At 36.2% G+C, this 13,594-nt stretch overlaps 1 protein-coding gene across 1 annotated transcript; it reads right to left on the reverse strand.

The window, feature by feature from the left end:
• Nucleotides 1-492: 492 nt before the first annotated feature.
• LOC134791524 (lipase member H-like) lies at nucleotides 493-12,340 on the reverse strand. The gene is made up of 2 exons (XM_063762571.1): nucleotides 12,169-12,340; nucleotides 493-1,960 (listed from the first exon to the last, which is right to left on the reverse strand). Exons 1-2 carry the CDS (start codon nucleotides 12,287-12,289, stop codon nucleotides 1,053-1,055), a joined length of 1,029 nt encoding a protein of 342 aa, XP_063618641.1. The 5' UTR covers nucleotides 12,290-12,340; the 3' UTR covers nucleotides 493-1,052.
• Between the last annotated feature and the right edge of the window lie 1,254 nt (nucleotides 12,341-13,594).

A 13,594-nucleotide genomic window follows, 5' to 3' on the forward strand; every position in this document is an offset into this window, starting at 1 on the left:
AGGTTTACATTGTCATTATTATTTTATTTTTATTTTTTATTGGAAAAAGGTAAACATTTGACCACAATCTCACCTGATGGTAAGTGTCGATGCAGTCTAGGATGGAACATGCTTACCTAAAAGATGTCTATTCACTCTCGATTTAAAGAGATCCAAGTTATAGTGGACTGGGAATAGATTTGCAGGAAGTGAATTCCACTCCTTAGCCGTTCGCATGATAAAGCTGGATGCATAGCGCTTAGTTCTAATCAGCGGCAGAGTAACGACGTAAGGGTGAAACGCAAGTCCGCGTCTAGTCCCACGGTGGCAGAACGGAGATGGGGGGATTAGATTATGTAATCCCATCGCACACTCCCCGAAATGTATCCTGTAGAATACCGATAAACAAGCTACCTTTCTACGAACTACCTACTACTACCTACCTACTACTTTCTACCTTTTTATGAATGTAAACAAACGAGTTGGAAATATTAAACAAGCATTTTACGGTACTATTTAATTGTAATTTCAAGTTGATAGCGAAATCAACAATCAGTCTCTAGTAGTCTACCTAATCACGATATTTTAAATTAACTACAGTGTGGGAAACCAATTTGCCAGTGGAAAAAGGCGTGAAATTTAAAATGTCTAGAGATCTAACCTTCACACCTATACAGTGAACATTTTTAATACAATCCCAAATTGATTCAAAGCGTAGGTTTTAGTGCCATGAAGCGATTTTAAAAGAAGTTTTTAATTTAGCCTTAACTAAAGTGCAATTAATTTGTGAATTTTTGTCGTATCGAGGATGACAAGTGTATTGCGTACATAGTTAGTATTCACTTGTGACAGTTGTGACACTTGTGATGTGACGTCGCAGCAGTAAGTGCGACGTTTTGAATAAAAACAAAGCACTGATACATTGCGTGCTGAACTACTATTTAAATTAATTTTTATTAGTAAAACATTTGCAAGTTAATTTATTTAGGCCTATATGTACTACCTAACTGCAAGAATATGTGATCTTATGAAAGATAGACGCTATATATTGCAAATTGGATTTCCACAACATATTAAATTCCATATCCATCAGTAGACGCATAGAACACTCCAGTAGCGTTCCCAGGGTTTGAATATCCAGCAATAGTAACTTCATTTCCAGCACACTTTCCTTTTGAGAAGGACTTATATGAATCGCACGCCCACGCCAAATACGCTCCAGGGTAATGGACCGTCTTAGCCCAGAGCGTGACGCAAGCTTTGTGACTACATTTCGCTTGGTCAGAGTCTCCTTTCACCGGTAAAAGTCCTTCGTTACAATCAGGCTGCTTATATCCTTTATTAAGGAAAAAATCTGCGTCAGCCAAGACACTGGTTGTTCCTAATCCGCCGGCATTGCAATGGTATACCTCCACGTATTCCGCAAGCCCTGAGCGGATCTGCTCTTCGATAAAACTATTAGAGAAGCAAGGGCCAGCAGGATCTATCCCAGTTATTCTCCAAACCTTTTCTTTAGTCAGCATATTGAATTCATAACCCGCGTTGCCCAAGATCTGGCTTCCCAAACTGTGGCCAACGCAATGAATTTTCGAAGATGGAAATCCTTTCGCTCTCAAATCAGATAAGAATTTTCCTAGTGCTCTCCCTATATAGTATACATGGGATACTGCTCTGCCGTAGCTATAGCTGTCTGATTTACCGTGTACTAGTGAAGTGTATGGAGAATGATCTATAATAATAAGATAGGTATCTTGTACATCCTTGAAGGTTTGTCTGATAAGTTCTTCCGTTTTTCTGGTTATGTTTGACTTGAAGCCAGGGACGAAGAATACTAGTTTTCTGGTAACGTCTAGATTATAAGATTTAGTAAGCTCTTCTGAGGCAGTGTCAATGGGGTAGCTATTATTATAATTGTTCTTGAAGTCGTAGAAGTATACTTGGACTCTGGAGACATCTCTGTTTAGAGTTTTGTTGTGGTCACCTGGAATAGAAAAGGTAAATAATTAAATTTAATGGACCAAAACAAATACATACTATCAATTTGGACCTGAGTATGAATTTCATAAATTTAGTCTCAAATTATCCAGGGAAAAGAAGAGTGCCTATGAAGTACTGGGTGCGTAGCCAAGATGACAATCGCCAATAAGTGCAAGTGAGCCTAATGACATGTCCTGAGTCACAATGCATTTCGCGTCATGTGCTTGACGCGAAATGCATTGTGACTCAGGACATGCGCGAATGATACCTACTATAAAACCAATTTTCTACGTAGGTAAATACTTAAATAAGTATTTATAAATTATATATACCTACCTATAGTTGTCTGATACCCACAACATAAGCCTTCTTGAGCTTACCGTGGGACTTAGTCGATTTGTGTAGGAATGCCCTATCTAATATTCATTATTTTTATTCTATTTTTATTTTAAAATTACTCCTCAACTCCTTACAGCAGCTATCTACCCGCCTACATCTACTCATAAGTTAGACATTTTCGAAAGGTTACCAAAAGGTCTCAATTCCAAATCTGTCTGACATCTATTCTATTGTTGGCTTCCTTGATTTATTATGTATGACATTTCCGTCTGAACTTATATTTTTATTATTACTGACGCATGACCCAATTAAAATTGTTTTTATAACACGAGTTTTCAGTACAGTCACCATCAGATAACATCGGAGCGGCCAAGGCGCTCACAAATATCTGAACTCACCTTTATTGTCAAGGCGTTAGAGTGCGTGTTCAGATACTTTTGAGCACCTCGGATGATTTTATACAACTTTGACCTCTAGCATCCTACGGTTCTAAAAGGGTCCACAGATTACCAGTTCGCCGAACGATATCAGCCTGTCAGTTGTTCGGAACTGTCACCTTTTGCGATTAACTGACAGGTTGTTATCGTCCGGCGAACTGGTAATCTGTGGGCCCCTGAATACTAGTACAAATTACCTCCAATGCATTTCAATCATTATTTAAATGGAACAGAGTTGCATCTTTTGTTTTGTTTGATAAAAAAAACTTTGATAACCTTTTTATGAACTGTGAGTAAGTCGCTATTGGAAAAACCATACGTGAAATACAATAATATTCCTCAAAAACACTCGAACTAATGTATTTGGGAAAGTCCAAGTTCCGTGGGATGCCACATCTGTCTCTACCTACGAGTGTTACTCACTACATTATTTATAACTTTTATAAGAAAACAGTGATCCAGAACAGATAGTTTTACATTTGTCGTCAATCTTTTCATGCGTCACTTTCACACAGTGATAGTTGTGCGAGACCTTTCTCATTCTTAAATATCTATACTTTAAGATGGGGCTAACCGTTATATTGATTTTTTAATTAAGTGCAAATGCCATGAAAAAAATTATGTGAAATCTCGACTATATTTTGCAAAGGCAAACCCCAAATAAAATCTTAAAAGGTTATATTTGGCTTAATAGACTAAAATTAAATACAGGTCTAACTATAGGTACACTAAAGTGTCATTTTATGGAACTTGCTAAATATGTAAACAAACCTCCATATCGTCGGGTGACAAGCAAAAGTAACTAACTAACACCATTGAAATTATTGGACAATAAACCGTGTTACAAGTGTAATAAAGTGCATTGTTACTTAAATTTTTTGATAATACTTAGTGATTTTTACTTGTCACCCGACGATATTGAAACTGTCAAAAATGATGAATTTACTAGGGACATTTGTTTACATAGTTAGCAAGTTCCATAGAATGAAACTTTAGGTACAATCGACAGTGCCTTCCATTTATATTTAACTTGTTACGGGTTTGAACTGGTTTTGATACGACCTTGACGATCGTTTTAGTAGGCGTGCATCTCACGCACGACTTTCACTTCATTTCGCATGCACCAATCAGCGTGAGCGATCTTCAACGTCGTATCAAAATAATATCAAAACCGCATCACATTGTTAATCTGAATCGGGCTTATAGACCGACAAGAAATTGTAGAAATTAAAAAGTGGCTACATCGTAGTGTCATCCCTTTCAAATCAATCTAAGAAAACAGGACACTACGATGTTGCTACTTTTTAATTTCTACAGTTTGTTGTCGGTCTATACCCAAGTAGCACAGATAGCTCTATAACTACTCACTTTTAGTTCTATCTAACGCTCTGTGCGTATTAAGACACTTATAAGAGCACACTCGTGGTCCTACAGCTGTATAATAGATCTCAGTGATATTAATAGAGCTTAGGGCTGATTAAAAGCTGCATTACGGCTCTGAAAACTACCATTAATACGCAAAGAGTGATATAAAGGTATATTTGCTACGACCCTATACAGCTTTAAGGGTTATCAAATGCTTTAACCGTTATAAGGTCTGTTTAGTGGATACAATTACGCCATGTGCTGTATAAGGAGGTAATTGTGGACTTTTATTACGTTGACTTATTAAGGGAGCACAAGTGAACTATTTTCATTTTCATTTTCTTTATTGGGGAAAAAAACAGACATAGGCAGATATATAATACAAAAGAGGACATAGATTTATACATTAGTAGGTGCAACCTACATCCTGAGACAATTCCCACTATGATTTGTAAACCTAGGATATTTAAGTGGCATTGTCATCGGATTGAGGTATAACAGGATAATAGATACTAAACTAACTATTATGAAGCTAATAGACGTATAATGGAACACATGTGGCACATAATACAGCTTGTCGCTTAACATGTTTACCACTAAGCAGCTTTTATTACACTGACTTTTAAGGGAGCACGAGTGAACTAATATGAAGCCAATAGACGTATAATGGAACACATGTGGCGCATAATACAGCTTATCGCTGAACGTGTTTACCGCTAAGCAGCTTTTATTACGCTGACTTTTTAAGGAAGCACGAATGAACTATTATGAAGCCAATAGACGTATAATGGAACACACGTGGCTCATAATACAGCTTATTGCTGAACATGTTTACCGCTAAGCAGCTTTTATTACGCTGACTTTTAAGGGAGCACGAGTGAACTAATATGAAGCCAATAGACGTATAAATGGAACACATGGGGCGCATAATACAGCTTATAGCTGAACATGTTTACCGCTAAGCAGCTTTTATTATTCTGACTTTTTGAGGAAGCACGAATGAACTATTATGAAGCCAATAGACGTATAATGGAACACATGGGGCGCATAATACAGCTTATCGCTGAACATGTTTACCGCTACAGTATTTCGCTGACTTATTATAAGGGAGAACGAGTGAACTATTATGAAACCAATAGACGTATAATAAAACACATGTGGCGCATAATACGGCTTAGCGCTGAACATGTTTACCGCTAAGCAGCCTATTATACTACCATTGGGACTGTCTGCATAGCGGCTGTTAAAACGTTCATAAGATGCCTTATAACTGTTTAGAGGTTCACTAGTGTATCTAAATAACGACTTGGACTTTATAGTGGTTCACTTAAGTATCTTTATCAGATATATAACAGTCGTATGCTGCATATAAGAATTTTAACGGTTCACGTTGCTTTTTAACATTGACCGCCATTTTATTGTATATAACCTACAAAATTGAAATTGCTTTTCCAACTTTTAAGGGTAACAATATGGTTTTGTGCCTGAGTTCATAACCCAAATCATTAGTTTAGTACTTCCTATAACGTATTATTAACTTTTTATCTCATAATTCTGTCCAAACCACTGAAATAGTTTTTACACATAGCTTATTTATATCATTAATTTAAATAAATACTGATTATTTTCGTGGCGCACTGAAATTTTCTTAGATAATGTATAAGTATATATAATGTCAATAAACTTGCATTCCCAAACATCTTCCTCGCATTAATATATAAAAGATCATGTACAAACATTTAACTAAACACTTTAACAAAATGACTTATGGTGTCGTTGCGCTTAACGTTTTTGCTTCAATATAAATATATTCACCTCTGCGTTCGTCGTCACTATACTAAATATAATAGCTGATTTTTAAGGCAGAGGTGTAAAAGTATGTTATTAATTATCTTTTATTCAGCCCAACGTCAATCTTTCCCGGTATTAGGGCGCACATGTGACATATTAGCTGAATAAAGGGTAACTGGTGGTGGGTCTTACCCAGCCAATATACACCTCTTATAACTCCTGTTACCCCTTATAATTCCGTTAAATTGCTGCTACAACGCTCTTAAGTAGCTATGTGAACTTAAGGCTGCCTAATTTGTGCCCATTTAAGAGTTATAAAAGCTGAAAAGACGCTTATACAGCTCTTATGCAGCTTTTATATTCCAGCTTCAAGCGTATTCGTACTTCATTATGCGGCTGCTATACAGCTAATCTGTGCTACTTGGGTATCGGCCCGATTCCAACTTTAAGATGCGTCAAATAATAGATCTAGAAACGATATGGATTAGATATGTCAGTGTCAAATGTGACGTTCCTTCAAACAAAAACGTCACATTTGACACCGACACATCTAATCCATATCGTTTCTAGATCTATTAATTGGCGTATCTTAAAGTTCGAATCGGGCAGTCTCTCAAATTTTTAATCACTACAACCGAGTGTCAGTATCGATCGACGTAAGGTCAGCCAGTGTCAGCTGCGACATGTGACCTTAATGTAGTAGGTACCTACACGTTTATTTACAGTTTATTATCATTACATATTTATGCAAGAAATGGACTGAATTTATACTGGTAACGTGATTTGTTAGAAAGCTATTTAGGCCAAACAATAAGAAGGTACAGAGGGAAATGCTAGGACCACAATTTTGACTCCGTAACTTTGTTTGGACTAGTTAGGAGGTGAACATATCAATCCCCGGCCGTAGCCCCGGTGCTGGGGGGAAGAGGGGGGTAAAAAGGTCTCATTTTTCGGTTTTTAGGGTTCCGTACCTCAAAAGGAAAAAACGGAACCCTTATAGGATCACTCGAGCGTCTGTCTGTCTGTCCGTCTGTCACAGCCTATTTTCTCGGAAACTACTGGACCAATTAAGTTGAAATTTGGCACACGTACTTGTAAATTAGTGACCCAAAGATGGACATGTTTTTTTTTTATAATTTTAAAAAACATAGTTTCGAAGTTATTTAAGAAAATAGCCAAAAAATTACCATTCCCCCCTTTATCTCCGAAACCACTGGGTCTAAAATTTTGAAAAAAATACACAAAATAGTTCTTTACCCAGAAATGTCAGGAAAACCTATTAGAAATGTGCAGTCAAGCGTGGGTCCTCAATGTAACTAAAATGAAAAATCGCATACGACTTCGCGCGCCGTCTAAATCAGCCCTTATAGAGAAACAATAACGTTTCGTTCGCTACGGCGCAAACGATTGGCATCAGAATCTTCGCTTAAGCCCTTAGGTGCGCTAAAGGAAAGTCTTTCCTCAGAGACCTTGGTCGACGCCAGCGAGAGAGAGGCCTTTACCAGCTCCAGGGTTTTCCTAAGGCAAAGGCTGTCCATCGCAAACCAACGCGGTAACGCAGCGAGCGTGATGGGCACCTTTGAGTCGGGAGCAGCCCGGGCGGGTTACAAATGTTACAATAAACAGTATGTAGATGTTTATACAGATTTAGCCATGATTTAGCGCATAATTATTTTCCATCGTATTTTCACGGAAACGTACGAACGTGTCTTGCTATTTCAGTCAGTCTCGGTACAAAAAGTACTGACGTTGACTGAAGTAGCGTGACAAATACCAACGTTTCCGAGAAAATACGACGGAAAACAATTATGCACTTACATCTGTACGTTGTTGTTTATAATATTTACCTATAATTTAAGTTTAGATATATTTAGGTTTAGTAATTAAGTTTAGTTTATAATATGTGACGTTATCTATGGAAAGGGACCTTATTGTCGATGGCGCTTATGCCATTATTAATGATGGTCCGATATAAATACAATGCGGCGCGACGCTGTGCGGCGTAAGCGCCATCGACAATAAGGTCCCTTTTCCTAGATAATGCCCCATATGGTTCATGTTTATTTTGAATTTGTTGCGCGAGAATACGGCAAACGATTGCATTTCCCAATGTATTTTGCAGCTGTGCGCAGTGAGTCTGTATAGTAAACCTTATCACGATGTAATAAGGTCACATATCGCTTGACACTATAACTAGGTAAATAAGTGCATTGAGGCGGAAACAGCATGTAATAATTATGTCATCCGTTCTGTGTAGACATTGTGTCCCAGACAGACTGCACGTTTTTGAAGTTAATTATGTTATTCTTGGATATTACGACAAAATGCCCAGCATTGTGCCAAGTAGTAACTACTTCAAAACAATGAGTCGCCTGTATTATTCTCATCGTAACAGATAATGGGTAAATAGAACTTAATGTCGGCTCGACACTCGTCGAGAGCCTCTCGACGAGAGTCTCGGCACCGCTCCGATCCAATCGGAGAAGCGCGAGATGAGACAAGGAAGAGCGAGACGAGAAGGGAGCAGCATTCAGCATGTACACGCTCGTTCTCGGCCTGTCTCGGGGTCTCCCGACGAGTGTGTACAACCCGCATCAAGTCTACATTTATATGTTATATGTAGATTTTCAAACCGAGGGGCCGATTGCGTTTCTAGAAACGAAATGCCAGTTGCAAGGGTTTTCCTAGTCCCTAACAAACAAGGAAAGTTTGGGACTCAAGGGTGCCTAATAGCCAAGGTGGCAATCGTTTGCGCTACGACAAAAAAACGCTTTCTTTCTCTCTATCACTGTTACATATTAGTGCGATAGAGAGACAGACAGCGTTTCGTTGTCGTATCGCAAACGATTGGTTTCTTGGCTAGGCACACAGTTTCTGTAAAAATCGAGCATGGAACATGGATGTTATAGAATTTCGAAACAGTTCTGTCAGTAACTGAAGCGTTATCTAGATATAGTCTGTTCGGAAAGAGAAGAGTCGTGGAATGTATTGGGCCCCATACATTCCACGACTCTTCTTTTTCCGCACAAACAATTAGGGTTGCCAACTTTTTTTTGGTGGAATATAGTATTTTCTAGAATAAGGCATCAAAAATAAAGTACACTTCAAAAAAATATAGTACTTTTAGATAAAATACTAAACATGAGTGTAATATACGTTTATTTTAGCGTACTATAAATTATATAGTATTTTTCCAAAAGTATATAGTACAGAGAGCCAAAATATAGTACAATACTATATAATATAGTACGGTTGGCAACCCTACAAACAATACCTACTTGATATGTTAGTATTAATTGAAGGCCCTTGACCAAAGGAAACAAGAGGTCTTCTTGTGTAAATTCATCTCTGTTGGTAATCTTGTTTTTATTTCCTTAAACATACACCAATGTACGATGTGGATATCTATGTTTAACTTTGCCAAGTAAAACATTTTGTTAACTATGGCGCCGCATTAGCGGATATGGCACACATTAGTTATATGTTTGTTGACAGATTTCAAGTAGTATGAGGAAATCGTCCCATGAAAAATCACCCGTGCAATGATTTCGGTTGTAGGTACAATCGGGTACATTCGCGGTGATTCACCGCGAATGTCACCGCCGGTGAACCACCTTAAGGACAAAAATCGTTTAAACGTCTTGCAGGCGGTCAGGCGATATCATAAAAGTGATGACCAATAGCATGGCACTTAAAAATGTTGGTGATGAAAAAAAAAGGTTAGCTCAGATAAAGTTTATTGCCGTCCATTGTTTTTGTGACGGACGGCATTTGCAAATTAAGAAAAGGAATCCCAAATGCATGCTAATTGGTTATCTTTATGGGGAGGCGAAGCTTAACACTAAACAACAACTAATAAACTGTCCTTACTACCTACCTATTTTTTGCCTTTACCCTTTTCATTATTATGATAAAGAATCATAAATGCATCGTAATTGGTGTTATCTCTAGGTATGGGAGGCGGAGTTTAGCTCGCTCGTAAGGATCGAGGTAAAATGTTTCTGAAGTGGTTCATCGGGAATATCCCCGATTGTACTTCCCCTACTTTGCACGAAGCCAATAATCCTACGGATTTTTTTAATTAGTGTACCTACCTACTTATAGATCTTCCCTTTATTGAAGCGGATTAAAATGCGACTAGTGGAAAAATCCGCCATTTAGTTTTGGAGGTAAGGCAGACTTTTCCCACCCACACGCACCTATATTTTTTTTTTGAAGACGCGTTTCCTTCATGAATCATTGAAATACACAATTTACCTATTCTAATCTAGGTATGTTTACTTATTAAAATTGTGCAAAGAAAGTTTCATGTTCTTTTTTGTGGCAAACTTTAATGTATAGGTATAATATTTTATTATTGAAATATATTGAAGTTTTAAATTGAGTTCATAAAATAAATGAGCAATCGTGTAGCAGGTGAACATGTCAGATTAAATTAAATATTTAACTACGCCTCACTCAATCGTTTACGTTATTAATCATACATCATACTAATCGATCCACACCTGCCAAATAAAACAACATTGATTTTTGGTTCCAGAAAACGATATAAACTGGCTTTTATGTCTCTAATTTTCTCAAGTAAACAAATAAATATAAACAGAATCAGTAAACTAATTTTAATATTTCCTTGAGGTAGCTTAAATAAAATAAAATACCTGGGAGACCGAGCTTTGCTCGGAAAACCTAGATCGATTTTTCGCCTCCGAAAACCCTCATATAGCAAATTCCATCGAATTCGTTAGAGCCGTTTCCGAGATCCCCGAAATATGTATATAAATAAATAAATAAATATATGTATATACAAAAATTGCTCGTTTAAAGGTACCTATATACACCGTGTTTTTATTGAATTCCGTTAACTTCGGGGTATGGTTAAGTACGTTTAAGAAAACTAAATGGCATAGTTAATTTTGAAAAAAAAAAAATTTTTTTTTGCTTTTTTTTTTCAGAAAAAATAATATTAAAAAGTAATTAAATGTAGCATATAGCGTTGTTGTAACACGGGCATTACATTTAACTAAACCAAACAATTGAAATCTGTGACATATCAATGTCAATTCGACCTTTGGTCCGTTTTCATAACTATGGTTTTCGTAACTGGCTGCCAAAGAAGATTTATTTTTCCTGTTTCATAATTAATTATCAAACAAGAATTCACTTTCTGCTTTCGTAATCGAGTATTTTTTCTTCGTTCGTAATTAATTATCAAAACTTATTACTTTTTCTTTTTTCATAATTGGACATTTTCGTGTGATACACTTAGTACCTTTTTCGTGTAAAACGACACAAAATAACTACCGCGCACTGCGTTGAGATCATTGCTCCATTTATGTATTAGATTAGACTAAGAAGAATTATTACGAAGTAAAAATTTTATTTTTTGTTAAAGGAAGTTAGGTCATATTTTTCTTTTATTTTACTGTTACTAAGGGTACTCTGTTTTAACAAGCTTTTGTATCTATACAAATCTAGAAAATTTAAGATTTTTATTTTCTCTAATTTACTGTAGGGATATCTATGTAGGTACTTTTATTGTATCTAAGTTTTTTTTAAATGAAAATTGGTGCCGAAAGAGCCTGGATGTTGCTCTCTTCTCTTTTGTAGTCAATTTACCCAGTCAGTCACTCACAGGGTAAATTGGCAACAAAAGGGGAACTTAACTTCCAAAAAATATATCGAAGTTAATAACGAAACTCGATTACTAAAAGAGTAATAAATTCTTGTTTGATAACTAATTACGAAGCAGCGAAAAATAATTCATATTTCGTAGCCAATCCAGGCGAAAACAGAAAAAAAAATCTTATTTCATAACCAGTTACGAAACTCGATTACGAAACCAGAAAGTAAATTCTTGTTTAATAATTAATTATGAAATAGGAAAAATTAATCTTCTTTGGCAGCCAGTTACGAAAACCATAGTTATGAAAACGGACCAAAGGCAATTCGAACATCGATCGACCGAGATTTTACTTAAGTTTAGTAGCAAATGTATGAACTCATTCTAAACACTAATCAATATGTAAACCGGCCTTAAGGCAAGTGTACAAGCTTGTAGAGGCCTTATAGGAAAAAAATAAAATATTGATTATCTTCGAAATGGAGTTAATTAGAATATCGGTGTCTTTGGGAAAGTTACTTGATTTAAGCTCAGGTATGCACCCTTGAAATTAACGGAAATCAAAAAAAACACGGTGTATAAGATAAATAAACTTTGGCAAACTTGACCGTTATGTTTTTCATCCTAAAAAGCTAAGTATATATTAAGGTAGGTACTTACATGAAACAGAATGATTTAATATGCTATTAAACACCCAATCTCCGCTTATACTCGCCAAAATGGTTAAAATTATAAACACTGATATAAAGGTTGACAACATTATCGACTTGAAATTGACCATGATAAGAAACAAGTGACTACCGCCGCGAGCGGCGGTCAAGCAATAAATAGTGTGAATATAGGCACACAACGTAACGTGGGAGGCTTGACAATGAAAATACAACCTTATTAGCTTGTATTAAAGTATTATTTAAATTTTGTTTGATAATTAGGTACAAGTTTGGGACAATGGAGGAGGTGATTTGAAGTAAAATGGTGGAAGGTCGCTGGTAAGGAGTGTTGGTTAAGACGTTGTGTGCTAGTATGATGTGATACGATACGGTATTCTCAGGCTTGGTGGGTTATTATCTGATTATATATTTATAAATGGCAACTTGGTGAAGCGGGCCGTGATAACATAGTATACCTATGTGATACATATGACCACAGCTGGTGCAACTCAGCTGAAACGTCGGAATTAAAGGTAAAAACAATGAAATTATATCGCGGTAGACCTGTTTGTGTAATTAAATATGTGTATAAAACGCGAGAGTTTAAAGTTTTATACTGGACCAATGTTGAAATTTGGTACACATATGTAAATTAGTGACCCAAAGACGGATATTGTACTTAAAAAAAAAAATATATTTCAGGCAAGCACCCATATAAAACACATAAAACTTAACGTAAACAAATGATTTTTAAACATGGGGGCCACTTTTGGGCGGTAAGTGAGAAACTTAAAAAATAAAGATTTTCAAACTTATCGTGTTACATAAATATCAAATGAAAGAGTTGATAGTGAAAATATCAAATATGTTTCTTTTTTATAATTTTAGGATAAACAGTTTATTTCGAAGTTATTCAATAAATAACGCAAAAAATTACCATTCCCCCCTTTATCTCCCAAACTAACGGGTCTAAAATTTTGAAAAAATACACCAAATACTTCTTTACCTACAGATGACAGGCAAACCTATTAGGAATGTGTAGTCAAGCGTGAGTCGGACTTAATGTTCGGAACCAAAGAATATAATACTCACTAGGAGAAGAACGGTAACTCCATACAAAAAAATGTCCCCAACCGTTTATACGTTTATACTAGTGGCGCCGTCTTTGTGTACCAATGGAACTAAAGTTGACAACCGGTTTAGCCTGGCGGGTATTGGTAGGTAGTAATTCTGTTGATAAACATATTTGTTATCTTCATATCACGAAATATATGCAAGATGCAAATATTACCCCTTGTTTGTGGTATTATCAATTGATTTAAATAAAAGGCATGTTTATGTTTATAACATTATATATATTATTTATTAAAAAATGTTTTACATATAAAAATATACACTGAAAACTGGCAACTGGCAACTTAATAAAAAAATAGACA

This window comes from Cydia splendana, chromosome 6, assembly GCF_910591565.1.
Source record: "Cydia splendana chromosome 6, ilCydSple1.2, whole genome shotgun sequence".
Lineage (NCBI taxonomy): Eukaryota > Metazoa > Arthropoda > Insecta > Lepidoptera > Tortricidae > Cydia > Cydia splendana.